Genomic DNA, 27880 nt, shown 5'->3' with positions numbered 1-27880 from the left:
CACATGGCGGCAGAAGTTGAAGAGAGCTGTGTGCCGGGCAAGAGCCCACATTGAACCAGGCAGCATGCAACATTCTTTATCCCTCTAGTGTCGTCCCCAAACCTTGGGCACAGAGTCCTTTTGCCCTCTACTAGTTGGGGCCACACTCACCTATGGGCACGATGACCCCAATGACAGCAGCGGTGACTGTTGAGCCCATCTGGCTGCCTTCATTCCCATCTGTAAAATATCAGTTACAGAATGACTGTCCATCACTGTGAATCCAAGCCCTGCCTGCCCTCAAGTTGTAAGGGCCACCCACCCAACCTCTCCTTTAGGATGATGCTCCTAGATACTGTGTAACTATTGAGTTTACTATATTTCACCAAAACTCCAGAGGCAAATAGGGCAGAGGTTATTTCACACCCAGGAAACTAAATTTTGATAAATACAGACTTGGGACTTGAACTCAGGACTCATGACTCAAGTCCTATACTTTCCCATAGCATCAAGATGGTAGGAAGCTGGGGGCTACATGGCAGGAGAGAGCTTAGGCCTCCTTGTTGTTGATGGAGTCTGCTGTCTTTTTCTATCAAAACCCAATGCATTGTCTCTACTGTTTTGGTGGTCTGCCTATCCTATGCACTACCTGCTTGTTTTCCTAAGAGATTAAAACGAGAGATACTAGAGCATAGTAGAGTATAACTGGGAACATAGACTTCTAGGTCAGGCCTCGGTTCAAATTCTATCTCTATTACACATTACCTGTGTGACACTGTGGAAGCTAATATAATATTAAACATATAATGCATACTATATTTATCTTAAAATCTTTTCTACCTCTAAGGGGTATATCTGAGGGATTAAATGGGATAATTCATATAAGATACTTAGCACAGTGTCTAGCTGGCTTTGCCTAATTCAAGATGGTAGTGAGGGGGATAGTAATTATTATAAGGGCCAAGTTTAAAAAGGTATGTTAGCCATGTGTGATGGTGCATGCGTATCACACACCACTCAGGATGCTAAGGATAAGAAGACTCAAGTTCAGACTAGCCTGGGCTACATAGTGAGACCCCATCTCTAAAGAAAGGATTGTTGTTGTTGTTGTTGTTGTTAAAGGCACGTAAAAGCCCATTCTTTTTTTTTTTTTTTTAAGATTTATTTATTTATATGTAAGTACACTGTAGCTGTCTTCAGACACTCCAGAAGAGGGAGTCAGATCTTGTTATGGATGGTTGTGAGCCACCATGTGGTTGCTGGGATTTGAACTCTGGACCTTCGGAAGAGCAGTCTGGAAGAGCAGTCGGGTGCTCTTACCCACTGAGCCATCTCACCAGCCCAAGCCCATTCTTAAACTGAAGAGTGACTGTAGAATGTACTGTATTTTAAATAAATATCCTTCGCTAACTCTAATAGTCATCTTCCCTGAGACACCTGTACAGCACTAGGCCCTGGGATCCCACGAGAACCCTCTGAAACATGAGAGGAATGGTGAGCCACTGGAAATGTCCCCCAGTCCATCCCCTCAGTCTCGTTCTCCGTGTTACTTCAAGGGACTCTGACTAATCAGAGAGCTGCATTGCTCACCGGGTTAGCTAACTGGAGGGTGCACTTCTTAAGTGCTTGCCATATAAGAACGGGGACCTGAGTTCTGCTCCCCAGTGCACAGCAGCCAGGCATGTTACCCACAGCACTGGGGAGGTAGAGACAGGAAACCTGAAGCTTGCTGGCCAGCCAGTTTATCTGAAGCAATGAGCTCCAGGTTCTGTGAGAGACTCTGTCTCAAGAATTAAGACGGAGAACTACTGAGAACACTTCTAAAGTTGATCTCTAGCCTCTATATGCACACATACATATCACACCCCCAACACATACACACACAGAGAAGGAAGAAAACAAGCTAGTTAGAAGCGCTGCTGTCCCCTTGCTCTGATGTGCTTGAAAATGTCCTGAGGCCTGTGAGGACACTCTGAGCTCTGCCCCCGATGAGAGGAAATGGAATTTCACCTCAGCAAATGCCAAGCTGCCTCAAAGTCTACTCTTAGAATCTAGCTTCTGCTGGCAAAATAGCCCAAGCAACAACGTCACTAGGTTGCTTGGTTTCTGGGCCAGCCAAGTATGGAAAAAAAATGTGAGAGATGGTTTACCCTTTAAAATGAACTCCCCCTGGCAATTATAAAGGTATTTTCTGGTTAATGAGATAGAGCAGTTCCAACAGAGACAATTACTGCTCCCAATGAATTAAGAAGTGCTAAGCTTAATTATTTTATCCCAGGGTTTGGAAACAGGCACAAACAGATCACACAGACGTTACTGTCTAGGCAGCTTACTGAGGCTGCTGGGAGCTCTGATCAGAGCTTTCCAAACTTGATGACACCCACCTCAGGAACACATGAAACCCTGACGCACACCCAGGCAGCTGGGCCCTTCCATTTACAATGCACAATGCCTCTTTTGCCTAGCTCCCTCTCTTGAGGCAGGCAGGGTCTTTCCACGTAGCCTGGAACTCTCTATGTAGAGCAGGCTGGCCTAAAACTTAGAGAGATCCACCTGCCTTTGTCTCTGCTGAGATTAAAGATGTGCACCAGCACTGCCAGGCTCTCCTGACCATCTTGAGAAGCAAGTAGAGTGTAGCTTATGATTTGTTCCTTTAAGAGGAAGAAGGAGGCTTAGAGATGGAATGAATGGCTTGTCTCCAGGCCCTTTAAAACTTATGGACACTCACGTTTGCTCAATCCCAGGACAGTCCCTTCTCTCCCTCACTTCCTCCTAAGAGGTGGACATTACATAGTTCTGGCAAAATCTCCCTTCCCAGCCACTTCCGACCCTCATCCCGGCTTCCACAGAACTCTCCCAAGTTAGGAGAAATACAGAGCCAACTTCCTTACAATGCTGGGAGTGGTTGCTGGTAGCAGGGCTCGGGGTGGATGGGCTGGTGCTGGGAGCCCTAGGGACGTTAACCGAGTGAGGGGCGGCAGCTGTCTGGCTTGGCGTCTCTGTGCTATGGTTCTGGTAGGTAGGGTCGTGGATGGTTGTCCCAGGAGCTCTTGTGGTAGCAGGTACTGTCCTTGTCATGGCAGAGGCTAAGGTTGTAGTTGAGGTAGACTGAGGTGCTGGAGGGGAGAGAGCAGGGAGGTTACGTACACGGAGCATGTTGTTGCTTTAGTGCCTAAATTATTGCTGCTGAGTTACATGTAGGGACACGCACGTCCTCTGGGCTTAGCTCAGATGACACTTTTGTGAGACTTCCCCCCACCCCCTAAACACTCTCCAGCTGAGTCCTAGCACTTCACTTTGATGTGATGAAGCCGAGCCAGTGGAACAGTGCTGTAGAAACACTGTGGAAGAGGCCTCTGTAAGACTAGAGGGAGCAGAAACACAAATCCAGAGGCATTTTATCCTAATCCACAGTCACATCACTAGGTTTAAACACATCAAACAGCTGACTCTGGACATTATAAAGGGATGCAAACAGACTTAATGCTCAACCCCAAGGCCTTGGCTGTGCACGGAGACTGGGAAACAAATCCCCTTGCTGAAGATAAAGTGCTATTGCACATGAGTGACAACTGCACTCAGGGCGTCTATGCAGTGTGCTGGGTCTAGCTAAGAATGGTTATCTGCAAAAGATGGTCAGCGGAGAGTGAGGGCTCTTTACATGAATTTCCTTTATTTTATTTTTTACTTTTTAAAAAGATTGGTTTACTTTATATCTATGGGCGTTTTGCCTGTGCACCATGAGCTCCCGTGGTGTTCTCAGAAGTCAGCAGAGGGAATCAAGGTTGGAACTTCTGGAATTGGAGTTAAGGGTGGCTGCAAGCCAGCATATTAAGGATGGCTGCAAGCCAGCATATAGGTGCTAGGCACTGAACCAGGGTCCTCTGCAAGAGCAACAAGTGCTCTCAGCCACGGAGCCTTCTCCAGGCCCACTAACTTGAGGTTTTCAAGGGATTCCAGAAACTTCCTGAAAGTTGAATTTAAAATATTTTATGCACTTTGCACTTTTCTGGGAAATGGGAAAGCCTTAGAAGGTGCCGTGACTCATGCATTCAAGTTAGTGTAAATAAGACGAAAGTGCAAACGTGAGAGGCAACCAGGGAAGACGGAGGAAATCTGGAGCATACTGTGTCCTGGGAGGCCAGGACAGCGTCTGTCACTAACCTCGGTAGCATCTCTTCATGTCTGGGCCCAGCCACATCGTGTCAGGACAGGCACACGTGTACTTGGGGGAGTGGCTGGAGATTTGAGGAGCAGGAAGGCACAGGTATTCACAGCCGCCGTTGGGCTGGGCACTCAGGTCACAGGCATCTGCAGCTAATGGCAGGGGGAGGGGCAGACAGACAGCGTGTTGGGAGATTGACAGGCCTCACCAGGTCCTCTTGTCTACCAATAATGAGATCCCACCAACTGGACTTGCTCAAAAGTCTTTCCCTACTTTTATTTGGGGACATACCAGCATAGTACTTGGGACTTTATTGTCCCCCCTCATTCATTGTTACAGTTCTGAGAAGTGGGTATTACGGTCCCAACTGACAGAGAAGCCTACGCTCAGAGAATATATGTACACATTACAACGCTAGGAATTTTGGAGGCAGACTTTAATTGAGGTACATCAATTCCCAAACTAAAACTACCCTCTCCCCCACTGTGCTTGCCTTGTTTGTTCCTCCTCTGTGTACCTGCTGTCATGGCTTTCTTTTTCTTTCTTTCTTTCTTTCTTTCTTTCTTTCTTTCTTTCTTTCTTTCTTTCTTTCTTTCTTTCTTTCTTTCTTTTGGGTGGGGAGGGGGGGGATTTCAAGACAGGGTTTCTCTGTGTAGTTCTGGCTGTCCTGGAACTCACTCTGTAGACCAGGCTGGCCTCGAACTTGGAGATCCACCTGCCTCTGCCTCCTGAATGCTGGGATTAAAGGCATGCACCACCAATGCCTGGCGCTGTCGTGACTTTCTGCTTTAAATCTCTAGAACTAGAATCAGGCACCAATCTTATCTTCTTGCCCCTCTTTGTTGTCTCTGTTACCCTGGCAACCAACCCCCATTACAGTTGGTTGTGACAGCCGATGAGACAGCCCTGCAGTATGATTATTCGACCATTTCCAGTAAGCCACCTGGCTAACTGTGAGGCCTTGAGTCACATGATTTCATAGTACTATAAAATGGGTGCAAGAAGTGAGCGCGCACTGATGTGTCACAGAGGAGCTTGGCAATCAGGTAGACTGAGTTTATATTTTTGTTTTCTCTCTCCAATTTCAGTTTCCTCGGCTGTTCAGTGAGATATACAGTAAGTACCTGTTACAGTGGTGGCAAGGCTAGGACACTTACGGGATTATTTGTTCCTAGCCTTGCTTCACACCGAGGCTGAAGCAGAAGTGAGACAAAATACAGCAACACGTTCAACAACAAGAGGGGTCACTGTATTCCTGGGGATGCTGGATGAGTGGCAGGAGAGGACACAGGCGGTGGGAACCGGGGAAGACTGACTTACCCTTTGGCTGCTTCAGCTCGTGGAAGATTACAATGTCATGTGGGTTATTGAGGTTCTCGGCCAGGATGGCGATTTCCAGGCCATTGAGCCGATTTGCGCTGAAAATGGCCTCATTCTCCAGGTCTGTCCAGAATACCTTGTCCTGTGGAATACAGATGTAAAGGACAGGAAGGCCAGAATCCAAACTCCATCCCTAGCCCCAAATCAGGGTCTCAGCGCTATCTACCCTGCCCACAGGTTTTCAGAGGACTCTGCCTCTAACAGTGAAGCAAAGTCTCCTCGCTCCCTTGTCTTAGATGATTACGTGATGACTCTGAGTTGCTGAGCTAGGCTTACTTCCTGGAGCCAAAAGAAAACCAAGGTTGGATGTCTACAGCTGGCACCATTCCTGCGGCTTGGGACTAAGATCAGAAGGAATGTGTGAGATCCTGAGGGCTAGTTGCTGTTGAGCCTTCTGGGAGGAACACACAAGTCTATATGGTTAGTCCATAGAAGACTAGACACGCATCTGTAGGCAATCCACAATTGCAGGTGCAGCCATGCATCTTGTCCACAGATCCAGACACACCCGCACAAGTCCATCTAGACTCCTAAAGACATACTCATGCTGAAGGAAATACCTTTCAGTGTACATACACATAAAAGCACACACAGGAACATACGTGTTTACTCTGGTGCATGTGTGCAAACTCATGCACATACACATACTTTACACATGCCAGGGAGATGCTCACGTACACATACATAGACTTGAAGCAGGGGCTAGATTTAGAGGAGATACTCTGCACTCAAGTTCAAACAGTACTGAATGAAGCTGCTCTAAGAAAAGACTGCCAATTTCCCACCACAGACCACCACCTCCTTACTCTGCCTTCCCTTGATGGCAGGGTTAGTCTGTGTGTAAGAAACTTTGGTAGGTTCTGGCTTCCTTATTTCCCAAAAAGAAAAGATGTTAAGGTCAGAGCAGATGGGCTTTGTGATTCTTTTCCTTCTTGGGAGCTTCCCGAGGGCTTGGGTAGGGTCTAGTTTACTTCTACCACCCCAGCCAGGACTTAGCAAAGGTCAACAAAAATGAGCCTAAGTGCATAGCATCTCTCAGGGTGTGCCCTACAATAAATGATTCTAAGGACATGCATCTTCCATTCTCCCTGCCTCCTTCCGTATGTGAGATACAGCGCTAGATGCTGGGCATGTGGAGAAGAAGTGAATTGCTTCTGTGACATTATCTGAACGAGGCTCTCGGGAAGAGCACAGCAAAGGCTGCCAGGCAGACTGGGCAGCTGGCCCTCCGTGGAGGCTGCTCTTGGAGTCTATACAAACCTGTCAGCTGGCTTCCCTGTTCTTTTGTTTCCCTTTGGACAAGTCTGGAAGCATCCTATTTGAACAAGCCTTCTCTGGGTTGCAGCTTCCCGATAGGGCCATGCCTCCCCCTATGGGGCTCACCTCAAATACAGCAACCCCAAAAGGGTGACTCAGGAAGTCAGTGGAGAAGATCAGCATCTTTCTGTTGCCTCCATTGAAGTCAATGCTGGATAGTTGGTGCAGCTTGGAGTCCACCCAGTACAAACGCTGGCTCAGCAAGTCTTGGGGAGGAGGGATCAGGTCAGACACCAGTTACTGCAGCTGCCTCTCCACTCCACTGCACTCCCTACCCACAATTCCCAGCCTAAGGGAACAAAGACACTGGCCACCACGAGGGGACTCTGACTCAAGACCATGGGGCGATGTTAAGCTGTCAGGATCATTTCTAGTGCAGGCCCCCGACTCACGTAGACAGGCAGGGCTCACCCAGGGTGATTCCATTGGGCCATTCAATGTTGTCTGAAACCAGTGTTTGCCGGTCTGCACCATTGAGCCCAGCCTTCTCAATCTTTGCCTGGAAACCCCAGTCAGACCAGTACATGAACCTGAAAGGCAGAAGAGCCCAAATTAGCTTCTTGTTTGGGATAGTTGGAGTAGTCTTAGTCGCAAAGGCTCAGCGATCCACTGAACAGTTAGGAATTATATTTAATGGGCAAACTTCTGAAATTTTTTGGAACTATCAAATCTTAAAACAGGCACTTTAACCTTCATCTCATGAGAGCCTGGGGAAGCTCAACTTGCCCATAATCCACGCAGTCTCAGCTGAACGGCCTGTGAGCTCGGCTCTCACTGGGTGGCTCTAACCAGAACCCTAGAGCATCTGTGTGGGAAGGGCCCTTACACAGCTCTCCCGATTACAGAGACGAAACTAAAAGACCATCCTAACCCAGGTCCCTGCTCCTGGACCCGCATTTCTACTAAGGATCACAGCAGCTCACTGTTGCTAATTCACCCTTTCATGAGGAAGGAAGAAGGAACATTTCCACTAAGGGAGGTCCTAAGCCCCCACCCAGGTGTGGCCAGAGTAAAGTAGCCTAGGTTAAAGGGGCTCACAAGGGGCAACAAGGGTGGGGCTGGGGAAAGATGAGGAGCTAGGAACAGAGCAGCCCCAGGGACCTGCATCCTTCAATCTTTCTGGTTGTACTGAGTGCTTATGTAACTCCCACTGGGGGAAGTTATAGGGAGACAGATTTGCGATTATGAGGAAAAACACCACTGTGTAATGGGTAGGCACCCCACAATGAAATAGGAACTATGAAAAGGAATGAGTTCTCTGTCCCCTAAAATGATTAAGCAGCTGCCAGATACCGATGGCCTCTACCTCTGAAGCTTCCAGGGATCTCTAGTCCTGTAGCATTCCAAGACACGCCATTTCAGCGATACAGTGAAGGAGCCAAAGAGTTCAGGGTGATCTCTGGTGACTAATGCCCGATCCCTTGGCTGAGGACAAATAGGATGTGGGCCGCTTGGACTTCCTTCCCTGTGTCTGTCTAGAAGCCCCACAGACTTGTAGAACCTTTGACAGCTCTCATAACAGACACATGAGAACTGAGCCCCTGTGCTGGTGGAATGGAAGGTTTCTGTGGGGCTACTCACCCTCGCAGGGGGTCAACGGCAATGGCTCGGGGCTCACTGAGCTCACGGCTGAAGAGAGTACAGCGGCGGCGTCCATCGGTTGTGGCCACTGAGATGGTCTTATTGCCTGAGTCTGTCCAGTAGATGTGCTTATGGACCCAGTCCACCGCCAGGCCCTCCGGGGAGTGCAGCTGCTCATCAATGAGGACCACCTGCTCGTCCGGGATGCTGGCCTTGTCCATGTGGGCGCTTAGGAGAAAGCAGGGCTGGCCATGGGCAGATGCTCCACCCATGGGCCCACGTGGAGCTGCCTCTGCAACCCTCCCCTTTGTCTTCTCTCTGGGCCACGGCAGTGGGTTCTAGAGGAACTCGACTAATCTCCACTCAACACATTCCTTAAGTCACCAGGGTAGAGACACGGACTGAACCAGCTAGTTTCTGGCCTGGAGGAGCTCAGTTAGTGGGGGAAGAAGCTTGCAGGCAGGTACAATGCAGTGTGGAAGCTACGGCAGCAGGGAAATGGAGACTGCACCATTCTGCAGAGTGGGAGAAGCCTTTGTGGTTGAGTCTTGAAGGACTAGATCACCAGGGGCACAGAAGGTGAGACCAAACATGCCGAAACCAGCACATACAAGTGCAGAAGTGCGCACATTTGGAAAGGAGGCAGGGTTTGGTGTGGTAGGGTTTGATGATGGGATGCAAAACCGGAAATAACGGGAACAGCTCTGAGCACGCTGGATTGTGTCCTGGGGCAAGGGTGGGACAGGTAACCGAATGAATCTAGGGACATAGCTGTGAATGTTAGATCACTGTGGCAGCTGCGGAATGGATGGTCTCAAAAGGAAGGGGAGGAAGGGAGAGCGCTGAGGGGAGGTTATGGCACACAGAGGTGAGATGAAGAGAGTCTGCAGGAGGCTGTGCAGTGCAGAGAGAGCTGACTACACACACACACAGGAGGTGTCAGTCAGGTTGCTGTCCCTCCCCCGAGGGGTCCTCTCCATGTTATTGCTTCCGTACTGCCTGCTGCCATCCGTAACTCTCACTCTGCAATCCGGGCAATTCCCTTAAGGTCCAGGCTGCAGAGCACTCTTAGATGCTACATGGCACCTTTACTCAATGCACTGCAGACTGCAAGTCCCTGTTCCTGTCCCTCAGCCACAGACTGCCCAGCCCCCGACACCTGATCTCCCACATGTCCTGCACTTCACGGCTAGGCCACCATGGGTCAGACACAGTCTAGGATGTGGACTCAAGGCTGTTTCCCTACAGGCTGATGAGCCTTGGTACTTCTACTCCTGCTATGATTCCATGTCCCCTGTCAAGCCCAACTGCCCTCTTCTCTGTAAGTCGCCCCTCCCTCAAGCCCCCCATGCTGGGCCGCCGCCGCATGCACTGACACTCACCTGTAGATCTTGCGGTAGGAGAGGTCGCACCAGTATATGCGATTGGTGGCTACTTCCACGTCCAGCGCCACGACATTCTTGAGCATGGGGATGAGGCGCGAGTAGTCCCGCTTCACCAGGTCTATCCTCCGCACCTCGTGTCGGTTCGTGAAGATCAGAGATGGGCTCTTGCCGGCTGCCGTGCAGGGAAGCAGTGTCAGTGGAGAATGCAGGGAGCCTAGAGACACAAGTTCCTGCCCCTCGTCTGCTGGGTGAGAGGTTCGTTGTCCTATGAAGTGGGGATGATGGTCCCTACCTCACAGGCTAGAAGGGCAGATGAATAATGAGTACCAGCACACAGCAGAAAGAAGCTCTCCTCTCTACTGGGTACAAACTCCCAAGTCCATGACTCCCTGTGCCCGCATGCCTGCACTGAGGAGACGTTTGCAGCATGACCCTGCTGCTGTCCGTCTGGCTCACCAGCCATTCTCCCATCATGGATTCCCCAGACAAGCTTCGCGACCCAGGCCCCTTTCAAGTCTTCCCCTTGCCCTGGAGTGTGCTTCTTTCCAGAGATCACAAGCCTTTCTGCTCAGGCCTCCACCTGCTATCCTGCATAAAGGTCCTAGAAAGATAGCCCAGTGGGCTAGGCTAAGTTTGCTGAGCCATCAACGGAGGTAGGACATGTGGCATCTGACAAATCACATGCATGCACTGGACAGAACATACAACTGACCATGTATACTTAGAAGCTAGTTTTAGACCCTAGAGTAAGATTCAGAAGATCCCACGGGGCCTAGATAGTCTCGACTTCCATTTGGAAGACTGATGTCCCAGAGGTCCGTAAGGCCCTTGCACTGCCCCGCTCACAGGGGGTTTGGAGATGTATCAGGCAATTCTCAGGCACAGTTCCATGTTTCCCGATACACATTCCTGTCAGCCACCTGGTCCGGTTTCTGTGCATCTGTGCCAGGCTAATGGGGACAGGATGGGCAAAGTCCAGAGCCACGCACTGACCAGGGCTGTGTCATATACACACAAATATACTGTGTGTAGTGATGGAAACTTTCAGGGCAGAGGGGTAGGAGGGAAGTGGTGATACAAAGAGCCGGGAAATGGGGCTCACAGTGCAGGGAGCAGCAGACGGAAAGCTAGGTTCTAGGCCTGCTCAGTCGCCAGAACTTTTCCTCACCCTAAGTGCAGGCACGACTTCCCCTCTCTAAGGTCGTAAGCTGGGGTAGAGGGCCTCTTGTGGATTTTATTGAGGACTGTGTCAGCAACAGGGACCTGTGTGTTTATGCCTTGAATTTTTGTATAACTGTACCTTAGATAGTCACATGATTTAGTGTATATATTCAGGATGTTGTCACCATATACTCGTACATATGGGCCCTGTCACTCCTGTTCCATATGGAAGTAAAGACAGGTTACATGTGACATGTGAATATGTGGGTGGGATATTTTAGGATTGATGGGTTTCATATCAAGTATCATAGCTACTGTGTTACTGTGATCTATGCGTCCTATCAAGTATGTGTGTGAAACTCCAAGCTTTGACTGAACTGTCCGTTCAATACCTCCATGTGGAGAGCTACAGTTTCCGTATTCTCAACGGTCTACAGTCCTCTGAGATTTGCCTCTTTCACCATCTTTCTCATATAATGAAATAGATATTCCTTTTTCCTCATTTGTCCTTTGGAATCTTCTGATTCACTTTTCTCTAGAATCCCACATTAAACTTCTAAGCAAACCCTGTTGGTTGGCCTTCAAAATATACACACATCTGTTCACCTCTCAATATTCCCCCAGCACCCACCCTGCCCCAAGCCTTTCTCCTGAAGTACCTCGGTAACCTGTGTACGCTCTGGCCCTGTGCAGTCTGGTCTCAGCAATGAAGCCAGGCAGAGCTTAAACATGACAATGCATTCCACTCAGAACCCTTTGATAGCTTCTCTCAAACTCAGGAGAAACCACGTCCGACTTTACAATGGTCTGGAAGGCTGGGAGAATGCCCCAGCCCCAGACACCTATGACTTCACCTCTGCCCCAGTCTCCTTGTTCCAACCCCACCAGCTCCCTCGGGGTTCCGTCACCATCCGAGCACACTCCCTGCCTAGGGCTCTTGCTCATTCTGTTCCTCCAGCCTGGAATGCCGTTCCTGCCCACCCCTTCACCTCCTTCAGCTTCTCATTCCAATGTCACCTCCTTAGTGAGAGCGTCCCCGACTATGCTGCTTAAAACCATAACCCACCATTCCCTCAGACTTCCCATCCCCAATCCCTACTCTCCGTCCCCTCAGCCCTCACGTGCCACCTGCCATGTGCTGTATTTTGTTTAGCCATCTCATTTTCTGCCTGTCTCGGTCACTAACAAGCGCATTGTGTCATTTGCTGACTGAATCTTAGTGCCTACAGCAGTACTACTGCATTTAATATGAAGAAATAAATAATTAAATCATCTGGATAAACGGATCAACGTAGAGATCTGCACACATCCTGCTCTTCGTGGGAGCTGCCCATACTGGCTCTGTGGTCCAAACTTGTGCCTATACATTGTGCTGTGCTAATGTGAACTGCAGGCTATCATGAATGACTCTAAGCATGCCTGTGGGTATGCGCCTGCAGCAGATCATGTATGTGATGTTCACGTGTACTTTGAGCACTTTGTGTGACCCATTTGCTTTCTGTGTGTGTGTGTGTGTGTGTGTGTGTGTGTGTGTGTGTGTGTGTGCGTGTATGCTTAACCACTCCTCACATATGTGGAAGTTTTGTGTTTTCTAGGCCGTCCAGAGTGTTCCTTATCCTTTATGAAGTCCGTACCTACAGCTTTGCAGTTCTTGGTCAGTGTATCCATCTCATAGCCAGGGTGGCATTCACACTTAAAGTAGCCCTTGTAATTCACGCAGATTTGGCTGCAGGCATCCGGGTCCTGGCATTCATCAATGTCTGCGGGAAAGACCAGGAGTCAGACTGGGCAGGAGGCTCTGCGTGCGCTCGGGTAGATGGGGGAGGGCTCACCACCACAGGTCTTCTGGTCCAAGAGCTGGAAGCCTGCTGGGCACGTGCACTCAAAGCCGATCTTGAGGTCAGTGCAGATGTGGGAACAGCCGCCGTTATTGTGCAGACACTCATTTAGCCCTGGGGAGGGACACAGGCTGCTGAACTACTCTGACAGGCAGGGAAGTGGCCCAGAGCAAAGCAAAGCCTTGGGGCAGCAGACACCCACCACCAGGAAACCAGGAAGCTGCACTGAACCAATAGCCAGGTGATGGGCAGGAGGAGGATCAGAGGGCAGGCTCCCTGGTTAGACAGGGCCAGTGGAACAAAGAAAACACAAGTCCTTGTCCTCCTAGGCCAGGGCTCCATCCACCACTAGACTAGAGGCAGCTAGGTCTTACCTGGGGCTCTGAGGTCTTTCACAAACACATTTTTTAAAATAGTTCCTTCTTCCTTCTAACCTTTAAGCTGAAGCTTGCGTGTATAACGTTCACCCCTGGGGTATCCCCCAAGTGCCTGCCGAATGCCTCTGCACACCCAAAAAGGGCAGGCTCCGGAGGCAGGTGACACCACTTTGGAGTGCTGCTGCTCTTACAAACCTCTTCCTCCAGGAGCTGCCTCCTGTAGCTTTCCTCCTCTTCCCAATTCTGCTCTGTGGGGTCAGCCAAGGTGCAGGGGCTCCTGAGATCTCTGTCAACTGCTGACTTCTGGCCCCTGCTATTTGTGTGCTTTCTCAAGGCAGGGCCCTGAATTAGTTGGCCAGTTCGCCGAAGTCAGACAGTGTAAGCAGAAGGCCCTTACATGCTACAGCTGGGTCTCTAGGCCACACTTTCTTTTCAATATGCCCGTGGCCAAGCCATAATTCTCTCCTACAGGGCTTTACATGATGGAGCCTTTTCAACTCCTCTCTGACCTGTCTCATTGATCTACCTTGCCACAAGCCTAGCCCAGGATTACCAAGTGCTGCAAAGGGTGAAGGGATGCCAAGAGGTCGCCTGGGTCTGGCCCCTCATTCTCCACTTCCTCACCACCTTCTGGAGAGGCCAGGACCAAGGTTTACCAAGTTCTCAGTGCCCTCTGAGCTTAGAATCATGGACAGTTACTCACACAAGCCAGGGCAAAGTACTGTGCCACCCCCTCTGCACACCAGGCTCATGCACCGTGACTCCAGCCAAGCAAAGCAGCGCTGAGCGAAGCCAGCCGTGGCCATGCATCCAGCTGGTCGGAGCTGCCCATGCCAGGCCATGCACAGCTGTGAGCATCCCCACCTCCAGCCCGAGCCATGCTTAGGGAATATCCCCTTTACCCCTGGGATGCCTCCTGTTTCCCGGGAATGATGGTGCAACTGAAAGAACAAGACCACATCGAGCCCATGACTTTGGGGGACTGGGAGTAGATTGGTCAAGTCCAATCCCTGGGAAGCCGCAGACTTCTGGAAGTCGTTTGAGCCATGGTGGCTTTGGACTAGTTGCTGGGAGAGCTCCCACTGGCAACCATTTGGCCACTCACACCCTCTGTTGCTTGTCTTGGGTTTTATTATTCCACAAGCACCATGCATTCATGTTTTCCCGTTCACTCGCGGCCTCAGTCACGTACCCACCCACTTCCTTCCTCTCTCTTTGGAAGTCACAGCAACCCGCAGTTCTATTTACTGGACACTTAGCCATATGGTATGTGTAGGGCGCTGCTGCCCAGGAAGAGCTCAACATAATTGTAGCTTCTGACGAAAGAAGGTGTGGAGTGCCTCAAGGCCACCATGGGCTGAGAGAGAAAAGCTAGGAGACCCCGATTAGTTTATCCCTGATGGTCTTCTTTGGAAGGCCTGGAGAGGAAGGAAGAGGGGCTGGAGGCCTGAGTATTTGATGTCATCTCTCCCCAGCACGGCATATACTTGCATGCACACACCTTCATGCACACACACACATACACACACTAGCTTATGTGCAGAGGCACGGACAGGTCCTGCGGGCTCTACAGAGATGGAAATGCAGTCAGAGATGCATGAATACAGTAATTCGGAGACGTGGGTGCGGACACTTGTCACCCACCAGCACAGACAAAAAGAACGCACGTGGACACAAACAAGCACATATTTCTCTTTGACATGTCATGCAGAAGATGAGAGTTTGGTAGGTTAGTAGTCCCTGCGTAGCTACAGAGCTGAGTGTTGTGGAGAAACAGGGTCGGCCGCTCCTTCCCTGTCCCCCTTTCTCTGTCTCTTCTGGATGTCTCCAGGCAAGGCCTGCGGGCAGTGGGGTGTCTGTCTGTGCAAGCCCAGCTTTGCCTAACTACGGTTCCTTTCAGTCTGACTTCATTTACATCTTCAGTGTGTGTGTGGGGGGGGGGGGGCAAACCTGATCCTGGGGAGCTCTGGGGTACCCAGGAGGGGAGATGTGGGTGGTCTGAGAGGACAAGGAGGGGCCAATCTGACTCTGTTCTCTGGGGACTCCTTTGTCCAGGTCTCTAAATTCTGGCCTGAGACAAGCAGAGATGACTCACAAACTCTTCTGCACTCATGGGCTCCTGCTCCACTCCAGCTCAGAGCCTCTGCCCTCCTCACTAGTCCTTGGAGAGCTGGCTCACCCTACTTCTCTCTCGTTAGACTGCACCTCTGGGCTCCTTCAGGAGTTCCAGAATCTTGGGATTTAGAATGGTGACACTGCCTGCTGCTGGGACATGCTCCTAACAGCCTCCCTGGCTGCTTCCGCCAACCTTTGACTTTGTAAGGTGTCCTGCCAAAGACTGGAAGAGCTCAGGAGCCAAGGTCACGGGAAGATCAGCAGGACGGGAACACAGGAAGGGAGAAACTTGTGGAGGGCACAGGCTCAGTGCCTGAAATGAGATTTTGTGAGAAGTAGCCTTGCTTCAGAAGAGGGCCCCGGGCTTTGCAACAATACAGACCAAGAGATGCCAGTGGCAAATGGCCCAGTGTGAGGCTACAGGAGAACACTCGGTCTAGAGGGTAAGAGGGCCTCCAGCCTGGATGCCAGGAGGGAGCATGGTGAGAGCATTAGTTCAGCTGTTAGGCGTAGACAGGTAGCATACCACACACTTTCTGAGGCTCATCCGACCAGTCCCGGCAGTCCCTCTGATCATCACACACTTTCCCGCCGTCCACGCACTCGCCACTCTTACACTGAAATCTGCGGGGACCCTCACAAGTTGACTCTGTCGGGCCAGACAAGAGAGTGGACAGTGCCTGTGAGACGGGGGGTGGGAAGCACAAGGCTGGGCAGGGCCAATCAAGGCCCACAGAAAACGCACAGAGTTCAAAACCCAACAGGTCTCTTAGGGGACCACAGGACAGACAATGGAACCACAGTCTTCTCTCTCACAGGACAGATCCTCATATATCCACACAAGAGTCTTTGTCTGTCCTGGGGGCACTTAGGGTCCTGGGAGTCCCAAGGGGGAATGTTTGCTCCATGAGCCTGGGATATGGTTCACTCCTCATTGCCCACTCTGAAATGAACTCTCCCAGATGATGAGCGAGTAGGGTTTCTATCCCTGCAGGGCAGGTAGTGACCAACAAAGCCACCTGAGATTGAGAGGGACTCTCTAGGGGGTTGGGAGAGGGCTTCAGTCTGCCCTGTCTAGGAACTAGTAAGGAAGGCCACAAGGAAGCTCGGGTGTGGACAGACAGCGGAAGGCTAGATCCCCTGCAGTGCCCATCTTACCCCCTTAGTCCTCTTCAGCCTTTACAAAGTCCTTAACCAAAAGTCCAGTTCTTGGACCCCAGATCCTCATGGGAAGGAATTCCAAGGATAACGGGCAAGGGATGTGGAAGGGATCATCTCAGAGTTAGAGGGAGGAGCCCCCCCAGCTCTGTTCTCTCTGAGCCTGGGAGGGTCACGGGCCTTTCCTCTCAGAGACCTCACGCACCCTGAAGGCAGCCCGCTTCGTCACTCCCGTCCGGGCAGTCCCGCTCCTGGTTGCACCGTTTGATGGCAAGAACGCAAGTCCCATCCCCACACTGGAACTCATTCTCGCGGCAGGGTCCTGGTGCTGCTGAGACAGGGCAAGAGGCGGTCAGGACCCACGCAGGGCCAGAACAGCTTTCCCCACCACCTCATGTCCCTTCCGCCCCTGGAAAGAATGAACCAGTGACTGAGCTTAGGAGACCTCAAAGGACACCTACCCAAAACATCTGTGTACACATGGGGGAGACTGAAGCTCAGAGAGGGGGAAGGCCTTGCCAAAGGTCACACAGCACTCCAGTTTCCTGTTTCCCTGTCCACCACCTCAGCACAGACACGAGCTTTTTCCACTGAGCCCTGGTGCTCATGACTTAGTGATGTGGTCCACTCAGTCAACCTGTCCTGAACCCGGGACTGTGCTGGGTGTTGGTGGGGAGCCCGGAGACTAAGAGCCTATTTCAGAAGCTCAGGTGCAGAGAGATGGGAAACGCACAGATGAAGAAGGCACAGTGTGAGTTGTGCCTAGAAGAGAGAGCCAAAGTCCTGGAAGGGACCCAACAGAGCTGGAACAGTCAGCAGACTCTAACAGGGTCGGTATGGAAGGCACTCCTACGTCAGTATGACAGAGGTGGGGGTGGGGTGGGGGATGGGGACCAGTGCCAGACTCCTTGAAACAGTAAAGAGCAGCAACGGGTGTGATGGAATGGCCACACAGCAGAGACAAAGGCACCAGTGAAGAAGCCTGGCTTCTGGGGTCAGACCTGAGCTCCAAGCCTTAGCAGCCATGTGACCTCCTGCAAGTCACTTCATTCTCCCAGTGTAAAGTCTCTGTTAAAGCAGGGTTTGTACTCCCAGTAGGAGGGTCATATCGGCAGGCTCTGGGTGGGACTGGGTGACACGGAGGGGGCTTACAGCAGTCGGCCTCGTCAGACTTGTCCTTGCAGTCGCGGTCGCCGTCGCAGCGCCAGCCCAGGTGTATGCACTCGCCGCTGCGGCAGGTGAACTGGGCGGTCGGGGCGCAGGCTGCTGGCGTGGCCGTGGTCCCCTGGCCCGCTCGCCCGCAGAGCTCGGCCGCCTCATCCGAGCGGTCCTCGCAGTCGAACTGGCGGTCGCAGACCCAGCGCTCAGGGATGCAGGTGCCGCCTCCTCCACAGCGGAACTCGCGGGGCGGGCAGGCCGGGTCCGAGCAGCCACGCTCGTCGCTGCCGTCGCCGCAGTCATCGTCACCATCGCACACGAACACAGAGGCCAGGCAGGAGCGGTTGCTGCACTGGAACTCGTGCGGGGCGCACACTGCGCAGGACAGAGAGCCGGTCGGCCGGCCAGATCCCATCCCTTGTGACCCAGCCCGCTGTTTCTGCTACAGGGGTACAGGGAATTCTGACTCTCACCTCACCTACAGGCTGGAATAGGTCCTGCTGGAGACTTGAAAGGGGAGCTGAACTTGGACCGACCACATTTGCCCTTTCTGAGTCTCTGGGCTTCACCAAGTACACAGATATTCTGCCCTGCAGCTGGCAAACATGGTGGGGCAGAGAGGGGCTCTAAGGTTGCAGAGCCCTATTGTCTTGAAGGATAGGAAATCATCTGTAACATGACTGACACCAGATGACAAGGCAGGAGTTTGTCCGTTTGTGGCATGGTTGTGTATATCACTTGCAAAGACTATTTAATTCTCCAGCCTGGCATCTACTACCCTGGTCCCCACACCTCACTCCTGCACATACCCCGGCTATGACCACATAGTTCCACTCCAGGGTTTTGTTCAAGTTGCTTCATCTTCTGGGAACCCACTGCAGCCTACCATTGCTCCTAGTTCTACATCAGAACGTTTCCACTGCATGGGCTCAAACTCCACCTCCATCCATCGCATGCTTCAGTTTAGAAAATCTCCCTCTGGCCCAGTCTGCCTCCTGTGTGCCTCTCACATCCACCCACATCACCCACATGTCTGGGTACCGGGTGGGCACGGAGGCCCCTTGCAGGGTGTGGACGAAGTAAAGAACAGGTCCTGGCCCTGTCTGCAGCCTGGGCTTCCTCTCTGATAGGCTAGTGCAAAGTCTACAGCAAAGGCCTTAGCGACCAGCCAGCCCCCCTGCTAGTTTAAAGACAGGAAGCCTGAGGCTCAGAGGGGAGCACCTTGCTCAGGGTCACACGTGACAAGAGAACCAGAACTTGGGTTCCAGAGCATTTCTGTCTACTCTGACCCATTCTCTCAGCTTTCTTGTTTTTTGTTTGGTTGGTTTGGGGTGTTGCCTCCTCCCCCTCTTTAGAACTCCCGTGGGAGGGCTCAAGGAGGTCAGGGATGCTGTGGCTATTAATCGCCAACTACACAGCAGTAGCAGCTCCGCAACTCTCCACACGGGGGCGCCCGGAACCCACCTTTCTATTTTCTGGCGACAAGATGTCAATTTTCACTGTTACTGAACATAAAATAAAGTGATGTCTTCGGTGTTACAGTGTCAGCAGATCGTGTCATGTTCTTCTGACAGCTCTACCAAGCCCCTGACGGCTGCATTTTCCCTGTCTTGGGCTTTTGGGATGTGGTGGCACCAGAGGGGAAAGCACCCCCAAGATGCTGCTGCTGACACCCGCCTGCCTGTCTAGACAGTTCATACAAGCCCAGGGAGAGAAGATTCCACCTTCTGAGAGTCCTGATAGGAAGTGTTTCATAACAATGGACTCCCAGTGAGGTTCTGAAGCGACTGGCAGATCTCACCACCAAGGCCAGGGCCCCACTCCCTGCATCTACAATCAGAACTGGAGAACTCTCAGAGAGCCAGAGAAGGACAGTTTCCTTCCCTGCCCAGGCCACAGCGAGCCCAATAGGGCCTCTCAGCTTTGGTTTCTTTAATTAACAGGAAATGTCCCTGTCCCCAAATTCCCTACTCGCCTGCAATGGTGGCTGCTAGCTTTATAATGGAAGGATCATGTGACTATAAGGTTGGGCCTGTTTTGGGGGGGTGGGGACTGTCATGGGTGGATGAGTTCTCATAGAACTATCACAGCTGAAGTTTTTTTTTTCTTTTTTTTTTTAAACATGTATTTACTATATGTAAAGTACACTATAGCTGTCTCTCATTATTGGATGGTTGTGAGCCATCATGTGGTTGCTGGGATTTGAACTCACGACCCTTGGAAGAGCAGTCGGTGCTCTTAACTACTGAGCCATCTCTCCACAGCTGAAGTTTTAAAGTGTAGATTCTAGCCAGGACCCTCACCCCCATCCACACACTTCCTGCTTCAGACCCATCAACTCTCCACACTTGGAATCTCAGAAGCCTTAAGAGGAGATGGCCTGGCTCCTGGAACAGGAGAGGTGGCTAGGGAGAGAGCGGGGAGTGGGCAGATGCCTGGAGAGGCAGTGGTGGGCAAGTGCCTGGCACGCCTCCTCCGGAATGACCACATATATCTCAGCCCAGGCTAGTAGCACAGCCTGTCAGTCTGTGGTCCCCAGGGGAAGACTATGTGGGATCACCGTCTTGTCCCTTTCAGAACCTTACTCCAGACCTGGCACACTGTGGGTACCAGAGAAGTAAACTGAATCAGGCCATGCATGGTCCTCCCCATGGTCCTCCCCAGACCCCCAGCCCAAACCTTGCTGGACTGCTCTCTGAGAAGGAGATAATCCTGCGTTTGAAGTTCAGCCATGTGGAACCGTCCCAATGGCCACTTCCATCTGTCCCTGCTGAGGCTGCTTCTCTGCATGCGACATGCGCCCCAGTCTGAGATCTCAGAAACAGTTGTCCTTCACACCCTGAGAGTCTGTCCGCACATGCCCTATCCCCAGTGCTGCTAGTGTGCTGGCACGAGACACCACATTTCGTACAGCCCAGTTTTTGGTCCCCCTGTTCTTGTTCGGAGATCAGTGGAAACGGTAGAATTGTAGAATGGATGAGCAGATGTCAGACATGGTAGAAAGCTGTGTGTAGACCTGAATTTGAATCTCAGTTCCACCCCCTCAGCCTTGGGCATGTTTCCTCCCTTGTCTGAGCCTCAGTTTCCTCATCCATTAAATGGGGATGGTAATGGCTATTCATGAGGTGGTCATGAGGGTGAGAGAAGAGAATGTCTCCTACGTGCCCAGCCGTTTGTTTCTAATGGTAGCATTATTCTTCCCTTCCCGCCGACCCTCCCAAGAAGAGGTCATCACTCCGAGGCTGCCTGACCACTGGCCCTGGACTCACAGGTGGGACAGCCGGCCTCGTCAGCACCACCCTCACAGTCCTTCTCTCCGTCGCAGCGCCATGAGGCAGGCACACACTTGTGGCTGGTGGGTCCGCAGCTTAACTTCTCGGCAGGACACTCTTCACTGGCTGTAAAGACAGACATCCGTGCACGGCTTAGCTAAGGGTGACACAGGTCATAGCACCAACCAGTCCTGCTACTGGGCTTAAGTCCCTGGCAGTCCACTGGGGCCCTCCTGCTCCATGTCTTCATCGGAAGCCAACCTCTTCTAAAGGCTTGCTGTGTCCTAAATCCGACCTCACCCCACACCGACCGGATCTAACACTCTCTCAGAGTCTCCTAGTCTAAAGCTCACAAGTCTTTCTTGACCCAAGGGCTCCTACATGTCTTCCCTTTAAGATCCAGCACTGTGGAGTCGCCACACCCTTGATATGTTCCAGCTGTGCGCCTCTGGGTAAGTAAGATATGGCTAACTGGACCTCAGTTTACCTTCCAGATCAGCAACTGTCATCTGAACCTGTGGGTTTGGAGGGCTCACCAAAACCTTACCAGCAACAATCTAAGTCTCTGCAAAGATGGTGTTGAGCCCACCACAGAGAGCAGCCTCCACGTGCAGGACCCAGCGGGAGTACGCAGCTATAATTACTGCAGCTGCAATCAGAGGCTGACTCAAGCAGGGGCCTAGAGCCCCTGGGTTGATTCTCAATCTGAAAGAATGAGAACCCTTTCAGGACTTGGGGAAGCTCTTCCTCTGAGCTTCCCTTCCTCCACATGACAGGCGAGGCAGATGCATTTACGACCTCTGGTTGGCTCCCTGATGCCTTCCACAGTGTGCAGGAGTCCCGGCCTCAGTTAGATTGTGCCAGGCACAGTGCTAGGCGCTTCCATTTGATCTTTATAATAACCCTGCAGGGTGAGGATTATGTCTCGGCCTCCAGCGTGGGAAGTAGGGTGTGGGCTCTGGAAGCCGCTGCCTGGGCTGGAATCGGAGCTCAGTCACTCGCTGGCCACGTGACCTTAGCCTAACCACTTCTCTTTGTCTCAATAAAGTGTAGGTGACACAATGACCTGCTGTATAGGATCGTTTTAGTGACCAGATTAATATCTGTAAAATGCTTAGAAGAACACTCAGCCTACGCTTGCTACGTGTTACTATTATCCACACATAATCAATGAGACTCCGAGTCTTGTAAATCCATTCAATGAATAACATTGAGCACTGCTGGATACCAGACATGATGCTAAGTCTTGAGTTCCAGACACACACACACACATGCCACACACATGCACACACACACACACACACACACGCATACACACATGCACACGCACACAAGAATGACATGAGGGTTTGGCACATTTGTCTGATACACAGTTTTATACCCCCAGAAGAAGGGTGATTCCTGTCTCGCTCTGATCTATGATCTGTTTCCTCTCATTTGATTTCATGGCTGGAATGAAAGGCCACAAGAGAACAAAAGCGGGCCGATGCAAGAAAAGGCACAGAAAAGTGGGCAGTGAGCAGGGTGAGGGGCAGTGGGTAGGATGAGGGGCAGTGGGGAGGAGGAGGGGAAGTGGGCAGGGGGAGGTGAGTGGGCAGGGGGAGTGGGCAGGGGCGGGGAGGGGAAGTGGGCAGGGGGAGTGGGCAGGGGTAGGAGGAGTAGACAGGGTTAGGGGCAGTGGGCAGGGGGAGGGGCGGGTGTCTAAATCAAGGTCCCCAGGTGATCACACACTACTTCAGTGTGAGGAGAGTGGATCCTGAAGCTATCCCATGAACACCTGTCATGGAGTCAGCTGCAGTTCACAGTTCACTCTGCATGAGGTAACTGTCAGGTAGATCTCGAATACTCAGTGAGCTTTTAAAATGGCCACTTTTGCTGGAAGATGGTGGCACATACATTTAATTCCAGCACTCAGGAGGTGGAAATGGGCAAATCTCTGAGTTCAAGGCCAACCTGGTCTACAGAATGAGTTCCAGGACAGCCAGGGCCTACACAGAAAAACCCTGACCAATAGATAGATAGATAGATAGATAGATAGATAGATAGATAGATAGATAGATAGACAAACAAACAAACAAATAAATAAATAAAGCAAGCTGCTTTGGGCCGGGCAGTGGTGGCACACGCCTTTAATCCCAGCACTTGGAAGGCAGAGGTAGGTGGATTTCTGAGTTCAAGGCCAGCCTGATCTACAAAGTGAGTTCCAGGACAGCTAGGGCTACACAGAGAAACCCTGTCTCAAAAAACAAAAAACAAAAACAAAACAAAAAAAGCTGCTTTGGTTGTCTTGTGGGGTGATGAAGTGGGGTGGGCATTTGGGAAGGGCACGTCTGTCATCAATGTTGGAATGCCATGAGCACTTCTTGATGCCTCAGAGCATGAAGCAGCCGGAGCTGACTGCTGGCTCTCAGACGGAACTAACCGAGAGGCAGGAGCTGAGGGGGCTGTTGAAAGCTCAAGTTCCTGGCCCCAAGTCATGGTGACTGAATCGGGATGCTGAAGGTAAAGGAATTTGCATTTTTAAAAAGTTTTATATTTTCCTTCCAGTGAATGTGTGTCTGCTTTCTGTATAGGGTATGGTAGGGAGAGGGAAATGGAATCAGATCCCTGGGTGCTGGAACCAAACCCCGGGCCCTCTGGGAAAGCAGAAAGCACGTTTAACCCCTGAGCTCCAGGCCCTGGAACCTGCACCTTAGTAACTACTTTCAACCAAATCCAGATACCTCTGTGGGACAGCCTGAGTCTGCATGTGGAAAAGGCATGGCACACTTCATCTTTTGGTAATACCATGGCCCCCTAGTGAACCAGGGCTTCAAATGTTTGCAGCCCCCCACCCACCCAAGAAAGCAACGGGTGGTGGAGAAGGTGAGCCCTGGGCACTACCCACTCATAAAGCTTAGCCTCACGGGGAGTGGAAAGGGCTACGGCCACAGTTACAGGCCTGTAAGTGGGTCAGCCTGCTCAGGTTCAATGCTGTTTTCCCATTCCACCTGACCACCTGTAGGAGGCAACTAAGACACTGAGAGCAATGCCATCACCAATGGAGCTAATGCCCTCTCAGAAAAGCTGCAGATGGCTCAAAACAAAACACGCACACACACACACACACACACACCCTTCTACACACACACACACACACCCTTCTACACACACACACACACCCTTCTACACACACATACATATACACACACATACCCTTCTACACACACACACACACACATGCACGCACATACACACACTGCACACACCTGCACACAGACACACATACCCTTCTATACACACACTCCTGCACACAGACACACATATCCTTCTACACACCTGCACACAGACTCACACGCACCTGAACACTCGGAATTTTTTTTTGAGCCATAAAGAACAAAGTAATGTCATTTGCAGGAAAATGAATTCAATCGGAGATAATCATATTAAACAATTAAGCTAGACTCAGAAAGACAAATATTGCATGCCTTCTCATTTGTGGTTCTAATTTTATATAGGTATATAAAATTAAGTGTGTATATATGATATTAAAATAGAAGCAGAATTACCCAAAGGAACACAGGGGCTAAAACAGGAGCGGGAAGGGTGGACGTAAGGAACAAGCTTTACACAATGTACATCTTTATGAAAATGTACTTATGGGCCACAGTACTATGTATGTGAAATACACAAGCAAAATTACAATATAATATAATTATACAATATAATAGAGATGTTGGAGGTAGACTCCATGCCACTCTATTACAAAGATCTGGGTGAGAAAGCAACCTCTGTGGGAAATGGACCCTCACCAGACACCAGTCTGTGGATGGCCTGTATATGCATCAGAACTATATGCAATAGATTTCTGTCATTTACAACATACCCAGTCTAGTCTGTGACATTTTGTTTTAATAAACAGAGACGACAAAGAACCAACTCATCATTGCCCCCACCCTGAACCCTGATAGGCAAGAAGCCTGTGAGTAGATCCCAGAAACACCACTCTCAAAGGGACTGTGCAGATGAGGGGGAGGCAGTCCTAAGGTTCAGAGACACCTAGTAACTCGCCCAAATATGCACAGCACATGAAAGACAGAGTCTGGGTTCCTCTGAACCAAAAGTTTATAGTCGGACAAAAACCCTGTCCTTCCATCAAACCATGCATGACTGAGGGCCAATCCCAAACTGCCTTACCCAAAGCCGAGGTGACTGAAATAGCCTTTGGCCAGATGCACCACCTCGGAGACCTGGCTCTGCAGCCCCCAGTGCTGCAGGCAGCCAACTGAACTTTCAATGAATATTTATACAGTTAACAGCATAACCTTTCAACAAGGACAATGATTAAACAATCTGTCTGCTTCCTTTCTTTATAATTAATAAGGCATTTGCTGTGTCCCTAAATAGACAGTTCTAATTACAGGCTCTCAAGGACCCAGCAGTGCTGGCTACCGGTCCCTTCACCCCTAAAGAGCCGAGGCTCTTGGAAGGCCAGGACAAAAGAGGCCAAGGAGACAAGTTGACAAGCATCTCTTGGAGAGGTATTCTAGAGTCCAGAGAGGGACAGGTACCTCAAATTCCTGTCTCTCTTGTGATAGATCTCGTCCCCAAAGCTGGGTCTAGGCATGGTTTTCCAGGCTCCAGGTAAGGCCTCTCTACTGCCCACTGCTGAGCTGGGGTACCTCCCAGACAGACAGAAAGCCCCGGAGTGTGTAGGTTGCTTTCTGAGAGTCTCATGGAGGGAGCAGAGCTGGACTTCCATCCCAGATCTATACTACTTAGCCACTGCACATGAGGACACTTGGCTGCTTTCCCTGGTGTGGCTAGAAAGGACAAAGAGATGCCCACCTAGTCTTTACTCAGGTAGGCTGTGCAATATGACCATTTGGCATCTACTTCCAGGATCCTTGAAGCCAAGACCCATAGGCAAGTTGGTACAGGCGAGGGAGCCTGGGCTTTAGAGTCGATAGACCTAGGACCAAATCTCATCTACTAAGGTCCTTAGACCAGGCGCTTGACTTCGGGCTCTCTGGCCTCCTCTGCTGAACAGTGGGTTGAATGAGTGGTTTGCAGGAGGCAATATGGAAATCCCTATACTCAAAAGCCTGAGACACACTTGCAGCTCAGGGAACAGTTACTCTTGTCCTGTCCCTTGTAATGAAAATGTAAATGACTGTGGCTCCCCAGCCTGGGGGTATGCGCAGGAGCTCACGTGTCCCCATCCCAGCACAGCCTCAGGAATAGAGATGCTCCCAAGGGACACCCTCGGCTTGCTGCCCAAGTGTTTCAGCTTCTAAGAGGCTGAAGCAAAAGTCCCTACTGCCAGACAACACTGTGAGGGGGGTTGAAGTGCCACCCTGAAGTGACTGAAGGCATTTATTAATTTCCTGAGAACCCTGTTCCAGAAATCCTTTGCCAACTCATAAGTTAATAAATTAAGAAAAAAGAACAATGTTTGTTGCCAGTACCTGATGGCTACTCGCCGGTCTACAGTCTTAAAGACTCGAGTCTTACGGATAGACAACGTCCAAATGGGGACAGCCTGCTCTAAGGAGACTGGAGACTTGGGCCGTAGGGAAGCACTACTGTCGCTTGGCTGGGAACCCCAAGAAAATGCCTTAGGAGGTACACCTTTGCACCCTTGCACCCTGAAGGAGCAGAACTATACCAGGCTCCTCCACACAGCATCAGGCAAAATGGGTGATGTCACATCTCCAGGCCGGTGCTTCCTGATCTAATTTGAAGGCAAGCAGGGGTAAGGAGCAAAGGCCCCGGCTAGCTGCTAAGAAAGAAAAAAAAATCCACACGTAGCAAGTAGCACCCAGATCTGTAACTCATTCTCTTGAACCAGTCTCTCTGCTCCCTGCCTGCACCCCTCCCGACAGATGCCTGAAGGTGGGTCAGAGGCTCCCCAATCAAGCGAGCTATAATTAGAGCCCAAACGATACTTTCATTAGGCAAATGTTCTGGGCTTTCCCATTATGACTCTGTGTTTGATGAGAACCTGCTCCCAGGTCCCTCCGCTTCTCACAACCCCCCTTACAATATTTTAATAGTATGGATCTAGTGTCCTGGTAGTCTAATGGACTGTTATGTTGGGGGCAGAGAGTTTGAGGCCCAAGCATGAAAACAGACAATGCTGGCTCTTACTCCAATATTTATTCTTTCTCACTGAACATGGGGAAACTGAGGCCCAGGAAGGCTACACAGCTTATATGAGGATACAAGGCAAACAACCCGGTCCAACTGCACCAGATCCCAAGCCCACTGTGCCCTTCTATCTATAATCTTTCTGTTAGGGGTGAGGAGTAAGGCTCTATCCTGGGAGCTGGCACAGTCCCAGAAACCTGGTAGGCTGTGGTAGTTGCTATGGCAACACCAATTAAATGGACAGCGGGTTGGCTGCTGGGTTTTCATTCAGTTGGGAAGCTGAGAGCAAGCTTGCTACCAAGTCCAGCTGCCACAAATTCTGCCTGGCCTTCAAGGCCCTCTCAGGGCGATTCTTCCAGGCAGCCCTCCCTACTCTAAGACCCCAGGACCATTGTGACGGTTCGTAAGGTAGGGATCCCAGACTCTGTGCCCCACTAGACAAGGGCAAAAACAGGGTCTTGAACTACTAAGAATTTAGGAATCTTAAAATGGGGAAATCTTTGGGATTCTAGATTTGGATACATTATATAATGAGGGGTGGCAGTGGATACAGGACCTCACAGGAATTGCCTGGGGTAACCCACAGGAAGCTGGGCCTCTTCGATCCTAGGTGCTGCTCCCATGAATCTCAGAGAGCTTGAGAAGACTGCCTTTTGTCACGGAAGAGACACTTGCCACAAACAGGCTGCGTGTCTGCAGGTCTATCAAGTTCTAAAGGCTGCTCAGCTGTCAACTCTCAGGGCCCTGGAAGTCAGGAGTGGGGTGTGTGGGTCCATCGCAGGTCAGAAGGCAGTGAGCACTGGCATTCTGAGGTAGAAAGACAAGGAAACAGGCAGGCTAGGAGAGAGGGGCGGTAAGAGGGGGC

The 27880-nt window shown here is 51.0% G+C and overlaps 1 protein-coding gene across 29 annotated transcripts in view; it reads right to left on the bottom strand.

Annotated features, from left to right (window-relative positions):
* Nucleotides 1-27880, bottom strand: part of Lrp8 (low density lipoprotein receptor-related protein 8, apolipoprotein e receptor) — a 74641-nt gene that overhangs the window by 12613 nt on the left and 34148 nt on the right. For 4 of the 29 annotated variants that reach the window (XM_011240466.3, XM_011240467.3, XM_030253282.1 and 1 more), the window contains 12 exons: nt 20884-21012; nt 16662-16784; nt 12801-12920; nt 12603-12728; nt 9805-9979; nt 8423-8650; nt 7253-7371; nt 6908-7047; nt 5465-5606; nt 4144-4296; nt 2871-3095; nt 151-219 (listed from right to left, as the gene is read on the bottom strand). In XM_011240466.3, the coding sequence (XP_011238768.1) occupies nt 151-219; nt 2871-3095; nt 4144-4296; nt 5465-5606; nt 6908-7047; nt 7253-7371; nt 8423-8650; nt 9805-9979; nt 12603-12728; nt 12801-12920; nt 16662-16784; nt 20884-21012 (1749 nt within the window). The other 25 variants (NR_033496.1, NM_053073.3, XM_030253279.1 and 22 more) reach the window with 14 other exon arrangements.

The sequence above is a fragment of the Mus musculus genome, chromosome 4 (genome assembly GCF_000001635.26).
Source record: "Mus musculus strain C57BL/6J chromosome 4, GRCm38.p6 C57BL/6J".
In the NCBI taxonomy this organism is placed as follows: domain Eukaryota; kingdom Metazoa; phylum Chordata; class Mammalia; order Rodentia; family Muridae; genus Mus; species Mus musculus.
Note: the sequence above shows the minus strand (reverse complement) of the source record. Positions and strands in the feature narration are given on the sequence as shown.